Here is a 17,450-nt window from a genome sequence, read left to right as displayed (position 1 = left end):
CCCTTGGCTTCTCAACATATGCTCCCTGTTGCTCAACGGATTCAGTGCCACAATCTCCAGCATCTATTCCGGGAGCCTCTCATTTACACCAGAGGCAAACTGGATGCGGCATAAGGCTATTACGACAGATTATAACAGGATACAGAAGGGCACGAGCAGGAAGAGCCTGTTTCACATTAGACAGCAGGAATCTTACAGAGCATTGCCAACTTAAAAAACCCCATTGCCTTGATTGATCCGTAAAACCAACTCTTTACAAAACAACTTATTTCAACACCTAAAAGAAAGCACTAGAGCTTAGCGGTGCTCCGGCAGTGAAAGCGACACATCTGCAGTACTGGAAGCGTGCTCACCCACAGATCACCAGATCCAGTGTTAAATACAAATCTACTGCAAAAATTTTACATCTGATGCCAGGGATAATTTATCTTAAGACATTGGCTTGAAATACCATGAAGCAAAAGAGAAGATATCCATTTAGCTAAGAAGCTCCAGCTACGGATAAGAAAATGCACATTTCCTACACAAATGTCAGTTATTTCTCATCAGATAAGCATCTGACATTCTCTCCCTTAAAGAGGTTGTATTTTCCACTTGTGATGCCCATGACCCATTACAATGGAACAGTCATGAAGAACTTCTGCTCTACTACATTAATTTCTCTTCCTTCAGTCAAGTACAACTTCGTATCTTCAGTCAGTATAAATGTGATGGCTTTTCTGTTCTTTCTCTACAGTCTTTCTGTGGGCACCCTAAGACATAATCAGGAAGCTTGCTTAAACCCTCTGACATTCACTACTGCTGAACTCTTGTGGTGTAAATTTAAACATCTGTGAAGTTTGATTTGCAGACAGGTTATAAAGGGCCTGTGAGGCTTCACAGATGTAACGATGTCCAGCTGACTCCTGCCCCAACAATGCAAGTAATGCCGTCATTCCCCAGCTGCATGGGCACAAGAGTAAGATTGTGAGGACTCCAAAAACCATCATGATCTGTCATGACAATTCGATGTCACTTGCTTCATATATTAATGATCACTTAATACCTAGTTTAAGAGAAAGGGACAATTTATCCTATCAAGCTCTCCATCTCCTGGGGAGGCAGACTGCATATGAAATTTGCTAACAGTACAAAGACCACCAAAAAGTAAAACACAGGGTCACAGAACTGAGGTGATGTGCAATAGGCCGCTCTGTTTTTATCATTATGAGCAACAGTAGAGGAGTGCCAGTGATCCTTACCTGGAAGATGCTCGGTATGTGCGTGTAGTAATGCTCATGCTGTTCACTGTTGAACTTCTGTAGAGTGGAGGAATATTCCGCTTTGCTGTCTTCTGCCATTTGATGTCGCAGCTGGGCTTGCTGTCTTGCCTAAAGAAATGCCAAAAGAAATTCATAATTTATCCTACATGGAAAGAAAAGGCATTGTGTTACTCCTCATCTTATTATCCTTACCAGTAGGCAGCACAGGGACATTAGTATATGGGTCTCTAAACACTTTGGTTTTTGGTTTACTACTAATTTGTAAAACAGTTCATTTATGTCCAGCAGAAGCCTGCAGCATGCTCACGGCTGCTGTTCTTGTAACACGCTATATCCATGAACAATCTCTGTTCGTACGGCATGTAAACCACCAAAATGGGTTTGCCTCTCTACTAGCCCTCTTAACAGGCACGCACATCTTCTGCAAGCTCCTGGACACTCTTCTTGCTCCACTGTGTGCCCTGTTGGATGGCTCCTTTTTTTGCCCAATGAACTACTTGCCTGTTGGCCAGCAGTATTGTTTGGGGAAAGTGAGGTGTTACTTCAACGTGCCTTAGCCAACAGACCCATGACAAAATATCTTCACTTGTGTGCTCTCTGCACAGTCCTTTATCTACGCTTCCTTGAACAGCGCTGACAAGAAGTGCCCAAGGAAAGGGGAGCCCGAGCAGCAGCTGAGACACGACTCCCTATTTTTATTCCCACAGCTGACTCGCTTTGCTACCCAGCATAGCGGCGCACTGGGCAATTAATCTCTCTTCTCTCTCTAGAACAACTTGTCCCCAAGTGACCCGTTTATGTTGTCCAATTCCTCTCCTTACAATTCAGCTTCCACTGCCCACTATTACTCTCTCACTGTCTATCCCAACTGTTTATTTTAGTTGCCTTCTTCCTTGCTGTTGCCCGGAGCTCTGCCGCTCACCCTGGCCCCAGGCAGCCCCTCCTGCCCCCACCTGCTCCCATTTAATTTCACTTGCTCCATGAGAGCTCTGCCATTGATTGGAGCGAGCCCAGGATTTGCTTTTGTAAATCTAAACTGCAGTTTAGAGTTTGCAACTCATTTTTCATGCACTAACAGAGCCTCCTCAACTTCCAGCGCCGACCTAGCCCCGGAACCAAGAGAACCTGCCTTCTCCGAGCATTCAAAAAGTGTTATGTTCCAGTCACTCCCTCAATTTCAGATTAATCCCTTTAAGAAAGGATAATGAAAGAATCTTCTAAAAATTTAAAGGATTTTTGGGTGTTTCAGGGAAAATAGCACAATTAATTTCAGCACATTCTAAGTGGGCTCCCATTAAAACCAGTTCAGAATGGGGTTATTCTTTGAACTGTTCCAAGCAGACAATAGTTTCCTGACAATAAATTCATGAAATACCAAATCATGGAACATTTTATTAATCATAACTGGAAGGTAAGAAATTCTGCCAGAAGGTTTCAAATCTCAATTTGCAAAGAAACAGGCTTCCCTCCCATTTGTCCAGTCCGCACATCTCACCTAATAATTTATTTCATCTCAATTCAGCTATTTTATTTTGTGAGCACAGTCAACTGTAGGAATTTCCTTGTCCCCCATCGCATTATTTCTACAAAAATAATTCAAGTACAATGCAAAAATGCTGGGCACCAAGTGCATAATAATAGAAGAAACAGCATCAAATGGAGAAGACTGCAACTATAATCAAATAAAAAAAAAAAATCCAATCAGAAAGACAGGCTTTCAACTTTGCTTGTTCCTCAGGAGTTTTAACTGTCCACTATCTCCTGTGAAGGATATGCAAAGAACTTTAAAAAAGTTATCTGCTGCAATGCAGTCCCAAGAATCCACATCTGTCATTTTCCTGCCCAGGTGGTGTATACCTTATTAAACTTTATTGTCCTCAAACATATAGAGCTACATTAAATGGGAATGTGAAACAACACAGCCTTGTACTACAAACACAAATTTACCAGCAAAACAAGGTCAGCCCTGGAAAGGCAGGCAGCTGGAAGAGTACCGTGCGCTCGTCTCCCGACCCTTCCTCAGGGGCCACCTGCTCCGGATCAATATCCATTTGTGAGGCCCATTCTCTTCAGCCACCTAAGAGCAACCCATTGTTCGAGCTGACTTCTTCAACTGGGGGGGCTGTTGTCACACAGCTGTCTGTCTGGGGTTTTTATTGTATTATTTTATTTTAAATAGTGCAACACAGGATTTTGTCCCTTGACTCTTATTGCTGAGGCAGAACAACAAGAAATCCATTACTAGGCATTGCCAGCAAACATCAGAGTTCATTTTCAGGAGGCAGCTCATTGGCCGGAGGTGAGCAAAGTAACTCTGAGCTGAACGTACACAGGAGCAGACACTCAGTTTCCAAAATGATCTTAACTGGCCCCAAATGACAAGAGGCAGCAGATGAGTAAGTAAAATTGGGTACACGCCAAACCCGAGATTTTTTCTATGAGAGTCCCAGTGATGTTTTCTTTCTTCTGGCCATTTAATGCATTTGGCAAGCTTCAAACAGTTTAAATTTTTTTCCAATGAGGTATTTCAATCTTAAAAGCATTTCTGAAAGTCTAGATTTTTTTCATTACTTCAGTTACTCTAACATCATCACTTCTAGTATTAACAGAGTTATATTTTATAGCTAGGTTCCTGCACTCTGCTGAAGCACAGAATGAGAAGTATGAGTCGAGGGCATTAAGTTCCCCACTCAGTACCACACGCGGTGCTCTGGAGCTGCACACAGGCACAGGAGCTATTTCAGGAGTAATTCCTAGTTGAGCTTTACAGCTCACTTGTGCATGTAAACAGCTTTAGAGAAGGTATTTTGGGGGGTTGAGTTAATATTACAATATTTGCTCTCGACACTATTTTCAGGAGGAAAGACTTTGGAATAATCAGGCTCTGGCAAACCAGACCATAACTTCAGATATAAGAGGATGACACTGTGATGCAGCTTTCAGGCAACATCCTCTTTCCTTGAACTGGGCAGGGATGACTGAGCAAGAGCTCTCGTTTCCAGCACCACATGTGAAACTACGATCCAGATCTCCTACAGACTGCCAGATTTCTCAGTTGTAAGAGATATCAAGGCTAGGTTCTTGTAATGCAACAACAACAAAAGAAATCCCCTCCCCTCTTCAAAGGAAGAAAGAATGAGGTCAATCTTCAGCATCATGAAAAAGCAGAAACATGCATATATATTTGAGGGATTTGTGGGGAGAATAAAAGCAGTTTGCTTTCAAATGCATGCTTCTGCACACATCAGCAAAAGATACACAGATTTTGCACACTCCTGTCCCCGAATAAAGATGCATTTATTTGACTTCTCTCCGAAGTCTGCCTTTGTTAAGGCAATTCTTCTCTAAACTCATATGGCAGCAGCAAAACCAAAAGGTCACGTATGTCAATGCATGTGCCATCAGGAAAAACACTCCCAAAAATAAACGACAGCCCAGGATCTGCAGCATCACAACCCTTACCACACACCTGCAGGTAAACTTCAGGCTCCACTGCCACAGCAACCAAATTTAAACAGAGCTGCACCAAAGGAGTGTCTTCTGTAACTAACTCATCAAGAAAACTCTAGGTAAAGGACGTGTAGCTCTGACTGAACAGTGAAAACGCACTCGCAGTACGGGTCTTCTCTTACAGAACCTACACAGAATTGCCATTAAACATCCTCAAAACCAATATTTTTTGCTTCCTTTAGACAGCCTAGCTAGCTGATGGAGGAGAATACCGGGCAGTAGCTAACTGCAGGGAAGAAAGAACTTTCGAAGTGCCGTTTTTTAAATCTCAGTAGAACTGTGGCAGTCTTCAGTCCTTTAAAAAATAAATAAAAATCAGGCCTCAACAGCACTTATGTGAAAAACAACACTAAACTCAACAGCCATACAAACTGACAACGTGCGCTATGGCATCTATCTCTTCTACGAGGTAGCAGGGAGAGAAACCACCCAAATGGTCTTCTCTCCAGATTATTTTAACCACATTTCCTGTAGATTTTCTACCCAACCACTGAGCTGCAAAAAACAGACTTTCCAACAGCATCAAAAGTTAGTTCCAGATGTTTAAATGACTCCACCAGGAATCCAAAGATGGCACATTCAAGCTAAGTGACAGATGCCAGAGTGGGGTATTGATGCTGAAAATCTTTCATGACTTAAGTACTTACACCAGTATTTATTTCTTTGTCCTTTAAAATAAGCAATTAGAAGAAGGTTAACCCTGCAACCCTTTTACTCCGAAGTGACACATATTAAGGAGATATATTTAGTCTGAACCTACTCGCCACCTGCTTCAAAAATCCAGCAGTTTTGCAATATAATGCAATTTCAGTAATCACTGCGTATCAGAATGCGACAAAAGAATTACAGACAAGGCAAGTTCTCCATAGTCTTTGCAAACATGTAGTACCCGTAAAGGTTTACGTGCTGATCTGAAATCTATTCTAGTACTTTATGCCTTTGACCAGCAGTCAGAAAAGGAAAATTCAACAGAGAACAGGGATATGGACGTCTTTACAATGGACACTGTCAATCTGGAAGGTGTGAGAAGACATTAGCAAGCTGCTGCGCGTGGCACGCTGCCTCCTGGAGAATTCAAAAACTAAATCCTTGTACACACCTTAGCCCCCAAAACTCAGTTGGATATGACAGGCAACTGGTGATTAAAGGTAGGAAAAATATTTTAAAACACAAGCATACTTTCTGCCATTTTGGTCACCAATACAGAAAAGAACGAAGGATATTTTGCCAAGAACAGTTTTCTAAGACGCATTCCAGAAACAGCAAGAGGGTCAATAGACACACTGTCTTCTGGGTTTACACAGACAAAAAATGCAGCTCCTCGGGGCTGTTATGGTGGGAGTGATATGAATAACTGAAAAGGGCAGAAAAAAACTTTGGCTGCTATTCAGCTGATCCACACTAAGTGGAACAGTTCAACTTCTCAGCAGTCACTCTTGTCCAGAATGGCAGAGTTTCCAGTCAAAACTTTGGTATAAGTTTTCTTTCTTCTTTCTTTTCTCCCATTTCTCCCCTCCTTTTTTTTTTTTTTTTAACCCAGACAGCATGTGAGATGCATCACTGCCAGGCCACTGCCTGCCAAAATAGATCTGTCTTTGGTAAATCCAAGATCAGACTAAAATGCTAACACACACACACACAAAAAAAATCACCCGTTTCTCCCCACCTACAACTACCAAATCCCTTCAAAATAACTTAACGATAAAGGCAGACTCAGAAACACTTCACCAATTTCAGGAATGCTTTCAATTGCTCACAGATTTTTTAGCTGCAGGCTCCAACTCTCGCTCCGCAACCTCACGCGGCCGCTCTGTTCCGAGAGGGCACCATCGCGGGGAGCAGCGGGGCCCCCGCCTCTTGGTAGCGGCAACACTGGCAGCCTTTGCAGAATCATTAAGAACAGTGGGAATTCTGCCATGGACTCCAAAAACAGGGCCAGGATTTCAGGCTTTGATTTACATAGCCTGCAAATCAAGCTCCATTGTTTACTATTTTACAATAACCAGTTTGGTCTCTCCGAATTGGCAAAGAGAAAAAAAGGTTTTGAAATTTGCTTTCCAGAAAGCAAGATGGTACAATGAGGGGTGCAAAATAACAGACAAGGCGGGGGGGGAAGAGAGAAAAATCCTTACTTTTAACATCAGAATAGTGGAGAAAAAATTAAACCTGACAATCTGTGGAATCCTGAAATCTCTTGGCTGAATCTAATATACAGATGAAGAAACTGCTCACATGGGTTGGAAAAATCTCCATCACCAGATCTCAGGAACCGTTACCTAGCGCAGTTACATTGCACGTAGAAGTACTCGCTAACAAGAGATATGCTGAAACAAAAAACCACCACTGAAGCTCTAACAAGAAACACAGACCAAATTAAAGGAGCTGGGACAGCAGCACAGCAAGCACGCGGCACGAGGCTGTAGCACAGCTCTTGAATTGCTCAAGTCACAACTGCACTGCCAGGAAAAAAAAAAGTAAAAGTAAAAATCAGACTGCAACAAGGACTCACGTAACTGTGTCAGTCCTACATTTGTAGGACCAGTCCCACAGCACGACTGAAAGCACGACTGCTTGCTGATTACTGGAGTCTGACAGCTAGAGGTTACTTGAAATTTTACTTAAGTGAATGAGCCCAAGGCTGCCGTTGCCTGGCTTTAGATCTCCGCTCTGCGGCAGACTCCCTTGCACAAATCTGACTGCTGTATTTCTCAGTTATAAAACAAGTGTATGGTTGTGGTTTGGTTTTTTTTTTTCTTTTCTATTGTGTCAAATCAATCACCCCAATTCGGACTGAAAAGCATTTAGAGCGGTCTAAATGTTGTGTAAGCGAAGGGCCATTACGTAAGAATCAAGAACAGCCACACGTGCCACCGTACCGTGCGCTGGAGAAGCACCTCTGGGCACACTGCTCCAAGATCTGAGTGAAATAACTGTGCCTCGAATCCAAAGCCTCCCTCCTTGCACTGCCATTCTCATGTCATGAATACTAAATATCCACGAATACTAAACAACTAAACTGAAAATCTCTGCTAATATTCAGTAGCTCAGAGAAATGTAGTTCCACGAGGACACGTAACAAAAGTTTATTACAAAACGATGAGGTTTCTAGCGAGTGGAAGCCTCCAAGGACTTGAGGGATGAGGTACCAAGAAGAGACCTATTTGGAGAAGTGTCCAACAATGTTTAAATGATTTCTGGAGATCTGTTTAGTTGTACAAATATAAATAACTAAATTCTGTGGTGTATAAATCTAAGCATTGAATATAAATAATGGAAATTTTTTCAGGACTGTGTAATAGATTGCTTAGCTCAGACTTTGAAAACTGGACACAGTTCCAGTCATCCATCTCCAAAAAAGAATTTACACATACAGTCAATGCAGAACGGATAGCCAGCGTCGAAGGAAGCTACTCGCATGAATTTGCCAGCCTTAAACCCTAACTTTGGGCACAATACGTTTACTTAAACCAAACAACTTACAAACAACAAGCTAAATTCTGAGGTCTCTGCTTTATTTTCCCTTAGTTCTTAAACAGGTGAAGACACCAGTTCTAAGATCTTGACCGAATAAGAATTACTGTAGACAAGCTTTCCAGCTGTACAGCATAAATTGCTTCGCACGAATGAGCTAAGAACGCTGGTTACATTATTCCTCCGATTCAAATTACAGTTGATCCTTAACTCAGAAGTTGCTCTTAGACCTCCCCTTCACACCCCCCCCTTTCCCTCCCTGCTTGCTTCTTTAGCAATCTGCCTCCCAATACAGTTGTATTGTTATGAAATTTGGTCAAATTGCTATGTAGAGCATTACTGCTGAGGAGTACTGCTAAGAAGAAATTTAAATTTGGATGGATGGATTTCCTTATCTTATACTAAAGCTGACTGGTGCTTCTCTTCATTCACCTCTTAACACCAAACACAGCGTATCCACTGGGTACGTTAAGTTTTCCAGCCACTCCCGCTACAGTCATTAATTCTATATTGACTAGAAATCAAAACTCCTAAATTAGTCATGATTCCAAAAGGGAAACAGCTGCTCCGCACAGTGTCACAGACAGCAGGTTGTGAACAAGGTTTACTCTTCCAGAAACGCAAATAGCTGTCCCAAGGGACTGCCCATGTTCACACGCTACATCATCTGCTAGGAAGGAAGCAGTTCAGGAAGGGGTCTACCTAACCCAGAGAAATAACGTTAGCATGAATCTACTGGCCTTAAATCACATTACCAAGAAGAGACTGCACTTGAATTGACAGGAAATTTGACCCACGTCACAAGCAAAGACACCGGAGAGCTTAGCCAGCTCCATCTGTGCAGCAAGAGCAAAGCCGCTGCCCAAGTGAAGTACATAAAACTCGCCACCACAAAGGGAACATGGCAGATCTGATGCAATATCTAACTCTCCCCAAGTGAAGTACATAAAACTCGCCACCACAGAGGGAACATTGCAGATCTGATGCAATATCTAACTCTTGAATAAAAAATGCACAGGGCAGGCCCCCCTGCACTATGCTCAGGACTGAGCCTTACGCACCTTGCCTGCCTATTTCCCCGAGACGCTGCTGCCGAGTGTTTATACATTGACAGCAAAGTACAGAAAAAGCAAAGCCTCTGCAGCTATTCCCCGCAGTAAGCATTCGCCATACTAATGAAGCAGACACTGCAGAGATTGTCCACCTTCTAACATCACCCTGGCACAGCACTACATTTTCCACAAGGCTGAGACGTTCATTACGTCAGCAGGTGCCTCCAGGTGGGCAGGAGGTACGAGGGAGGGGATACAACAAGCCTCACTGACTCAGCATCTCCTGAAAAATCAGGCAGTTAAGCATTATGGCCTGCACCAGTCACGTACCCAGCCCTGGGTTACGCTGCAGAGTTTACTGCTGACAGTCTTAATTGACTAAAACCTCAGTGACACACGATGCAACACCACAGCACTGAGCCCGGGGTGTTCCCCTCTGGTCTGTCTGTAGGGTTGCAGTGCTGCACGCTGCGTCTGGCTCCGTTGTCACTTGGCTGCTGTTTCACCAAACCAAGTGGTAAACGGCACATGTAGGATAGTGCACTCCTCCAGAGCCCAAGTAAAAATCGTGCAGTGCACCCCTTCATTGTGAGGATGCATAAATTTTTAATAAAAAGATTTGTATCCTGCAGGGCAGCAGCCTGCAGGCTAGAACAGCAATTTACCTCTTGACACCCTAACTGCTTTTGCACAGGCAGGAAGATCAGCTTATTCCAAGAATCTTTCTGAGCAGCAGTATTTCTACATCTATGTGCAGTGAGACTCTGCCAGTGACTCAGCTCATGACTCCCCAAGGCAGCGTAAGTGGACGTGTCTTCTGTGGGGAAGGAGGAAGGAGGAAGATATGGACTCCACATTACATTGAAATGGATGGTGAGCACGCAGGGAACTTGGCATAAGAGAAAACAAAATAAAACTTCAAGCATGAAACATCAGTATCTCTCTGTAGTTATAGTTACAGACTAGAAAATGAATGTCATGGCGATACTGTATTAGGAGGTTTTATGCCTTTATGCAAATCTTAAGCTATTCTGGGACTCCGGAAATCTTGAATACAGCACGCATAACCCCATCTGAAAGTTGCAGAGCACTGGGGAAAGCTCCTAGAGGTTTCAATAAAACGTGAAACTGCTGTCAATTCCCTCAGTTTCTCCACTTCAAAACTCAAACAAAACCAATTAAACAAGGGCCAGTACATCTAAAACTGGTATCTCAGAGTCAAGACAGAACTAGAACCATCAACTTCTTAATTTCTTTTGTTTATAGATATGACATATGATTGGGCAGAGAAGATAGGAAGGAATTGAATGATAATTCCATAATAATAATTTTGGATCCAAGTTTGGATGACTTTGTAGTAATTTTGATTTCAAACTGATAGTTGACTTACAACAAGCTCAAGTAGCTTTTTAAATCTACTACTACTAAACTACTTTCTAAATCCACAACACATTTACATTAACCTCAAAATGACTCAAGGTGGAATCCTCCTAACCTAAGAGGAACAAAAATTTGAGCAAGCAGATGAGTCCCGACTTCTGGACAGCAGTTCTGGGAACTCACACACAGCTCCTTTTTTACTGCTCAAGTTGTTTTCTGAGAAAATTATTACCTAGGATGCCGACACAGAACTGTGTCCCTTCAGCAAAGGGACAGATCCTGCCTGATCCCAAGTTCCTCAACCCAGTGTCCTCCCCCCTCAGTGCTGTGCAAACCAAGAGGCAAAGGAGCCACGTCTTGCCATGGCTGGCCCCAGTCACTTCCTCCTTGAAAACAGATTCTGAAAGTCTACTTCAAAAATAAGACTTTAGGAAAGCCAGCTTACTTTTTTTTTTTTTTTTTTTTTTAAATTGCCAGAAGTCTGCAAAGGCACCACTGGGTACCACATTACCTCATAAAGATGTCAGCTTTTTAATGATTGCAGCCCTAAAGAGAAGGAACAAACAATAGAGCGCTTCCTTATATGTACACTGGCTCGGCACTGGTGACAGAGCCCGTTTCCCCAAATGGTCAAAAAAACTGAAGCAGCTCCACTGTGGTTTTTGAAAGAGAACTGCTCTAAAGCACATATCCCACTGCAATCCAAATGAAACTAAAACTCACCGTGGTGCCTACAAGGCTTCCTGGTATTAACATCAGCACATTGCACCATTTACTTAGCTTATAGGATATTTTCACAGTACAGCTTGCTGCAACACAGTGAGCTTCCTGTGCTGACTTTGCTAAACTGAACTAACAAAACCTTTGCACCAAACTGCACCTTGTGTTGAACATTTAAACATCTCTCAGCAAATTCCGGCTGCCGGCAACTTAGAGGCTCCATGCAAAGGCAGGAAGGGAGCTCAGGGGCCCCAATCCACTCGCCTTCGACTCCTGCATAAAGCCCGTGAGCACTGCAGAGACTGAGCGCAGCCTCCTGCTCCACGCTCCTACCACCAAAAAAGGAGATAGGAGAAAACAAAGCTCAACACCCTGCTCGCTCGGAGATCAACTCCCAGGCTGGCCGGCTCCAAAGATGATCGAGCCCACACCAGCCACACACACGGCACAGAAGGCACATTCCCTCTGCGTGTTAAACCTGAGCTGGTCACAGCTCAGTTTGGACACAGGTGTGAGACACTCGTGCTGCGCATCCAGCCCTGCCTCTAAGCACTCACCTGAGGCCCTTTGCAAAACAGTCCAGGAGAGATAAGGAGGAAAGTTACTCCTAATTTGGTTCTCTGCCATCGTTCTGATTACTTAATTCTAGCAAACTGTAATACCAAGAGTTATCCCTTGGTCAGTGCTGTGTTAAGTGCCGCTCTCCGACAGCTCTGTCACAGAATTTCCTGCTGCAGTTGTCAAAGGCCTCAGCAACTGGAAGACTGAGAGATGCGAGCGTTTCAGAGCCTCGTGCAGCTTGGTATCAAGTGCATTAGGGAATTGCAGCTCTATGTTCTTTTGGTTGAACGTGTCATGATCACTTCAGAATTTTAATTCCATTACTCTATAATGCGTGCTGCAAAAAATAGCTCTAGTGTCTGCTCATATTTGCAGGTACAAGTATAAGAAGCCAAGGCGTCAATCTCAAGAAAAAGAAATGAGGGCAGCTGATCCCATTGCCTGAAGAGCACCTTGTTCCACCAAAGTGAAGACCGTTGGCTCTGAACACAGCCAGATTGTCTGCCTTCCCAGCCAGACAGGTTTTTGGGAGCTTTGAGGAGCAGGAGTGCAGCAGCCAAGCCATAAAGGACAAGAGAAATCAGAACCATTGCGCTAGGAGGAGACGGTAAAAGTCATCATGTTGCTTCCCTGCGAGCTGAGCAGTTTCTGCATCTCCCAGGAGCAAGTCAGCCAGAGCTGCCCCCAAAGGCAGCGCTTGGTTAAACAATATCCTATTTTGCACTTGGGAGTTACGTAAGAGAGGTCCCAGTCACACGGGCAGAGGGAAGCAAAGAAAGGGCATTATTCACAGCCTGACATGGATGAACCCAGTTTAACGCATGCACTTGGAAAACACTGCTCTCCCTGTTCAGTAATATTATTTCACATTCCAGTCGTTGTGATAACCTTTCCTTCTCCAGTTACCCCGCTGACTGACTGGGAAGTCGACTAATGCCTCCTCTTGAGATTAGCCAACACACAATTGCAACAGATTTTTCTTTTTTCTTCCTTTCAAGATACCACAGATCCTCGTTTTCCAATAAATAATTTACAAATACATACAATAAAAAGCTAGAGCAATTTAGAAGCAAAGCCCCTCTATTTCACTTTACAGGAAGAGATCACCAATGTAGAGGTTTCTTCCCAGAATTTACCTAATGCTGTCAGACTGCTATAGCACCAATCTGCAGCTGTTCACTCTGATCAGAAAAGGCCTTAGGAAGGGATGTAGAAGCAAGGAGTTGCAGCCATCTATTGCAAATGGCAAGTCATGTCTCTGTATCCCTTTGACATGGCCTCAGCTTTGGGGGGAAAAAAAAAAAATCTAGGGCAAGTCCTAATTTTATCTATGAAAAAACCCTGTATTCTAAAACTCACTTCATACAGATAAAGCAGAGATGATCCTTCCCTGTCAGAAAAACCCACATGTGGTATTACTTCTTTACAGATAAATGCAGGACTGCTAAAGTACCCTGGCAAATCCAGAAAGCAACAAAGCTTCAAATCTGCATGGTAAATTTACAACTAATAGTCAAGTAAATTACAAGACCACAGAGGGATTTTTGATTTTGATATACAGTATCACTCCGGAGAAATTTTCTGAGCTTCTTTTTCATTTACTGTCCTCATTCCCAGTAGCATCCTTGGCACTATCTGCTATGCAACCTCCATGATGTTCAACATACTAGAAACGTCTTAAGTTGCCACAAACGTAAAGAAAAAATTGTATTTGATGGCTTTCCAGGATTCAATCCACCAGAAATAGAATGAAGAAGACCTATTGAGCAGCAAAAACTACATTTTACAAGGGCTAGAAAAGATTCCTTGACTATAATTCAGTTTCCTTGCCTATGCCTGCCACAAAATGGTTGCTGTATTTTAAGCTTCAGCTTTTTTCCATTTGCTTTTTTTTTTTATTGTCCTTTTTGTAAAAGAAACAAACATTTTCAAATGTTCTACCCATATGAATCAAATTCGTGGAAGACAAAACTGCCTTTACACATTGGAATATGGTGTTTCTGAACTATATTACTGCACCTTCTGAGCAGATGTGTACCACCAGAAAGAGAAACATCACTGAACTTGATTTTTTGACTGTATCTAAAAGAATTTTAATGCAAGTATAGGTCTCTGTGAATACCTATTTTTAATTAACCTACAGACTGATTTAAGTGAGGCATTAAGGCTCAGAGGATTTATCCTACCAGTCAGGAACTAAATCTAGCACAGATCCACCCTCCACTTACTTTTTCAACATCTGCTTTTGTAACATTGATGTCAGCATCCATTTTCTCAAAGTATTGCTGCGCTCGATCAGCTTCTTTGCAATCACGTTCAAACCGCCTTTTACTCTAAAAATGAAAAACAGAAGCCTTCATTATGGAAAAGAAACATAATACCAAAATCTACCTGAAACCAATACCTGTCCCTAAACTGATCCACTGTAACAAGTGGCAGATTTTTAGGACTTACTTGTTTACATTTGAATACATTTCCACAGTAAAGAACTTGGAAGTTACCAGAAACACATTTTTTCTGTTCTGGCCTTCAGGTTGTTTAATTCTACCAACATCATTAGCATTTCAATATTTTTCACACTTTGCATCTCTTTCGCTCTTGTAGACCAAATCACTCCCAACAGATAACTCCTCACTGTGCGCAACAAGATCCAGACATTTGCAAGAAGGACTTCTGGTTACTGATATCCCATTTCTTTACCCTCTCCTCCACTTACAGTCTCACTTTTCCTCACATCAATGACAGTTCCAATATATTTACTTTTGAGAAGCAGCACCTTACTCAAGAGATGGCCCCCACCAATTTATTCACGCTGTATGAAGCTATTCTGCTTAGAGCGGCATATCTGAACAGAACCCTTAGGGATTCAGCCCTGCCTAGCACACTTTTCAAGTCATATCAAATGAAATGCTACTCGTGATAGACATAGATCCCACAGAAAGGCAAATGTACTATTAAAACAGACTTTTTCATATCTACCAGTGTATTTAAGATGGGAGGGTGTTAAAAATCCCATTTCTTCAGCTTTTATCCACACACCCTTCTTTTTCCAAATATGTTTGGAATCACCTCTATGAAAACAATGTAAAAATTATTTAAATGTCACATCTGAGGAAGTTTCCACTTACTGCTTCAAGTTGTTTCCAGCAAGTTTCAATATGTTGCTGTGCCTTTCTGCCATCGTGGAAGTGCTGTTTTGAAAAAAGAAAAGAGAAAAAGAAGAAATCGTTTTGAACAACAAAAGAACAAACAGTCAATTATGCTCAAGAAGTTCCAGGAAAAAAAAGCCCAGAAATTATACTGACAGCTGTGTTCTGAAACACTGGTAAACTGAGCAGGTGTATGATGACTATCTAATGGCTCAGCAGGCTGCAGATGTATATTTGCATCAATTATAGTGGTTAGTTGGACGAAGGCTAATTAATCTCTTTAGCAATTCTACCTTGTATTGTTCACTGTATCTCATAATTACTGGTTTCCCATACCACAAAATCTGAAGCACTTCTATTTGAAGAGTATTTCTTTGCTTACTGACTGAACACTAGCTCTAAATTAAAATCTCTCTCTACACGGAATTTACCAAGATGCTCTTGATTGGCACATTCTAACAACCGATGTTGGTCCTGATTTTCATTCAGACTCAACATAAAACCCTTTTCTTCCCAGTAACTGGCTGCGTGTGCGAGGCCAGCTGTTCGTGGCTCTTGAGGGCTATTCAGTTCTTTGGGTCCCTGCAGAAACCTTCCTCTCCCACACCGGGGGTGCGCGTGTGCCCACACCAGAGTGTTAGGGAAGCTTTACATACAAGATGCCAGCTACATTTTAAATGACAAAGAACTTCTCTGGGAGCAAGACTCTTCAAGTTGCTTTACATGACCGTTCCTAGCCCTTACCCTTGCTTTAGGTATGACCCCCTCTATCTTCCGTACGCCTCACTTCTCCTCAGCATAAGTAGTTTGCTGAAGATCATTGCGTAAGCCAATGACCTAGCTCTAAACAGGAATATTAATGCATCCCCCGGGCTGCTAGAAGAGGTTACTCCCCTTAGAAAGCACCTTGCAAGATAAATAATACAGCAAACTACAAACAGGAAGAGAGATGCCTTTCTACTGTATTATATGTACTGGCAATTAAGATATTTTACTCAAATACAGGTATGGTTTTTACAAAGCAGACTTGAAAAATAAAAGCCTGATATTTGCTAGATAATCCCAGTGCAACTCACTAGAATTCTTGCATTCTGAGGCCCACGCATAGGCAGATATTAGATGTATCTTAAGCAACGTGGTATCAACAGTCCGTTAGCGTAGAAAAAATTCCAACTTCAGAACAGTAGTGTGCCACAAACTGCCAAAGTTAAAAAAATGCATCTGCCAGTACTTTATAATTGGCGGCTACTGGGTTTTCTGCATCTTCTTCCACTAGAGCAACTGGTCTTTTCCTCTGGCAGATTTCTGGACCAAATGCGCTAGAGACAGTCCTGAGCTGCCTTTCTGGCTCCACCAGACACGCCAGTAAAAAGCTCCAAAACTCAACTCTCTGTCACACCATGTCCAACAGACTTGTATCGCCTTAAAAATCACAACCACCTTCAACTTGTTTTTGAGCACAGAACACCTCCACACTGCCTCCAGTGCTCTGGCTGCTCTTACCTGTAGTCCCCAAGCCCGGCAGTTAAGGAAGGATGCTCACCATTGAACACAGGGGCAATCTACAGCTTTAACTTCCTGGAGAGTGTTTAACTCTACACAAAAAATTCCCAGAGCAGAAAAGAGGGGCCCAACGTCAGGAAGGTTTTTAATCCTGGGTTCAGCTCTGGCTCTCCTCCTGCCGTGAGCCCTGCTGGCACTCGTGCAGTTCAGAGCCCAGCCTACCACACTGGGCTTCTCCAAAACCTCACTCACCACATTATGACAGTAAAAAAACTAAGACATAACCGTAAAACTGCTGGGGTTTTTTTTTGGTTTTGGTTCCTTTTGTCGATCCCCATTTCCTTTCAACTCCGTCTGTGGCAGACATTGCATCTTCCTCACCGGGGGGCTTGGAAACACTCCTTGTTCCAGGCTTGCTTTTGTAATTAGAATTTAGGAAAACAGTCCCGAGGAGCAACAAAAACAATCCCAAGGAAGATTTGTAATTTAATACTACATTTTTCAACATTTTTGCTAACGAGCATGAAATGCATCAAAGTCTTTGCGGGAAGCTGTAAGTAACGTCACTTGGCTCTCTTCATGCCGCCTTTCCAGACACCCCCAGCCTTGGCTCGTGGGTTCCCCCGTTGCCAGACTCGATCTGGGAGCAGCCACCCTGCCTGGAACCTGGTCCTGACCCACGAACCTCAGGAAAACGACACGCCAGGGCAATTTAACAGAATGCAATATTTGTATATAGGGGCTGAGGGACGTATTTTATAACCCAAATTCCGGTTGTGTTAACGCCACATTTATCCTTGTTAAGAGGGATAACGCTGCACGCGGTAAGAGATGCAATAGGT

General features: G+C 42.8%; 1 protein-coding gene across 1 annotated transcript in view; it reads right to left on the bottom strand.

Moving 5' to 3' along the window:
* FNBP1 (formin binding protein 1) overlaps nt 1-17,450 on the bottom strand; it is a 67,293-nt gene that overhangs the window by 28,817 nt on the left and 21,026 nt on the right. Inside the window, exons 5-7 of the mRNA XM_009866981.1 lie at nt 15,085-15,147; nt 14,185-14,289; nt 1,242-1,370 (exon numbers count right to left, since the gene is read on the bottom strand). Of these exons, the coding sequence (XP_009865283.1) occupies nt 1,242-1,370; nt 14,185-14,289; nt 15,085-15,147 (297 nt within the window). The remainder of the gene's footprint in view (nt 1-1,241; nt 1,371-14,184; nt 14,290-15,084; nt 15,148-17,450) is intronic.

This window comes from Apaloderma vittatum, unplaced genomic scaffold, assembly GCF_000703405.1.
Source record: "Apaloderma vittatum isolate BGI_N311 unplaced genomic scaffold, ASM70340v1 scaffold2863, whole genome shotgun sequence".
Taxonomy (NCBI): domain Eukaryota; kingdom Metazoa; phylum Chordata; class Aves; order Trogoniformes; family Trogonidae; genus Apaloderma; species Apaloderma vittatum.
The sequence above is the reverse complement of the archived record's forward strand: the minus strand, read 5'-3'. Positions and strand labels throughout refer to the sequence as shown.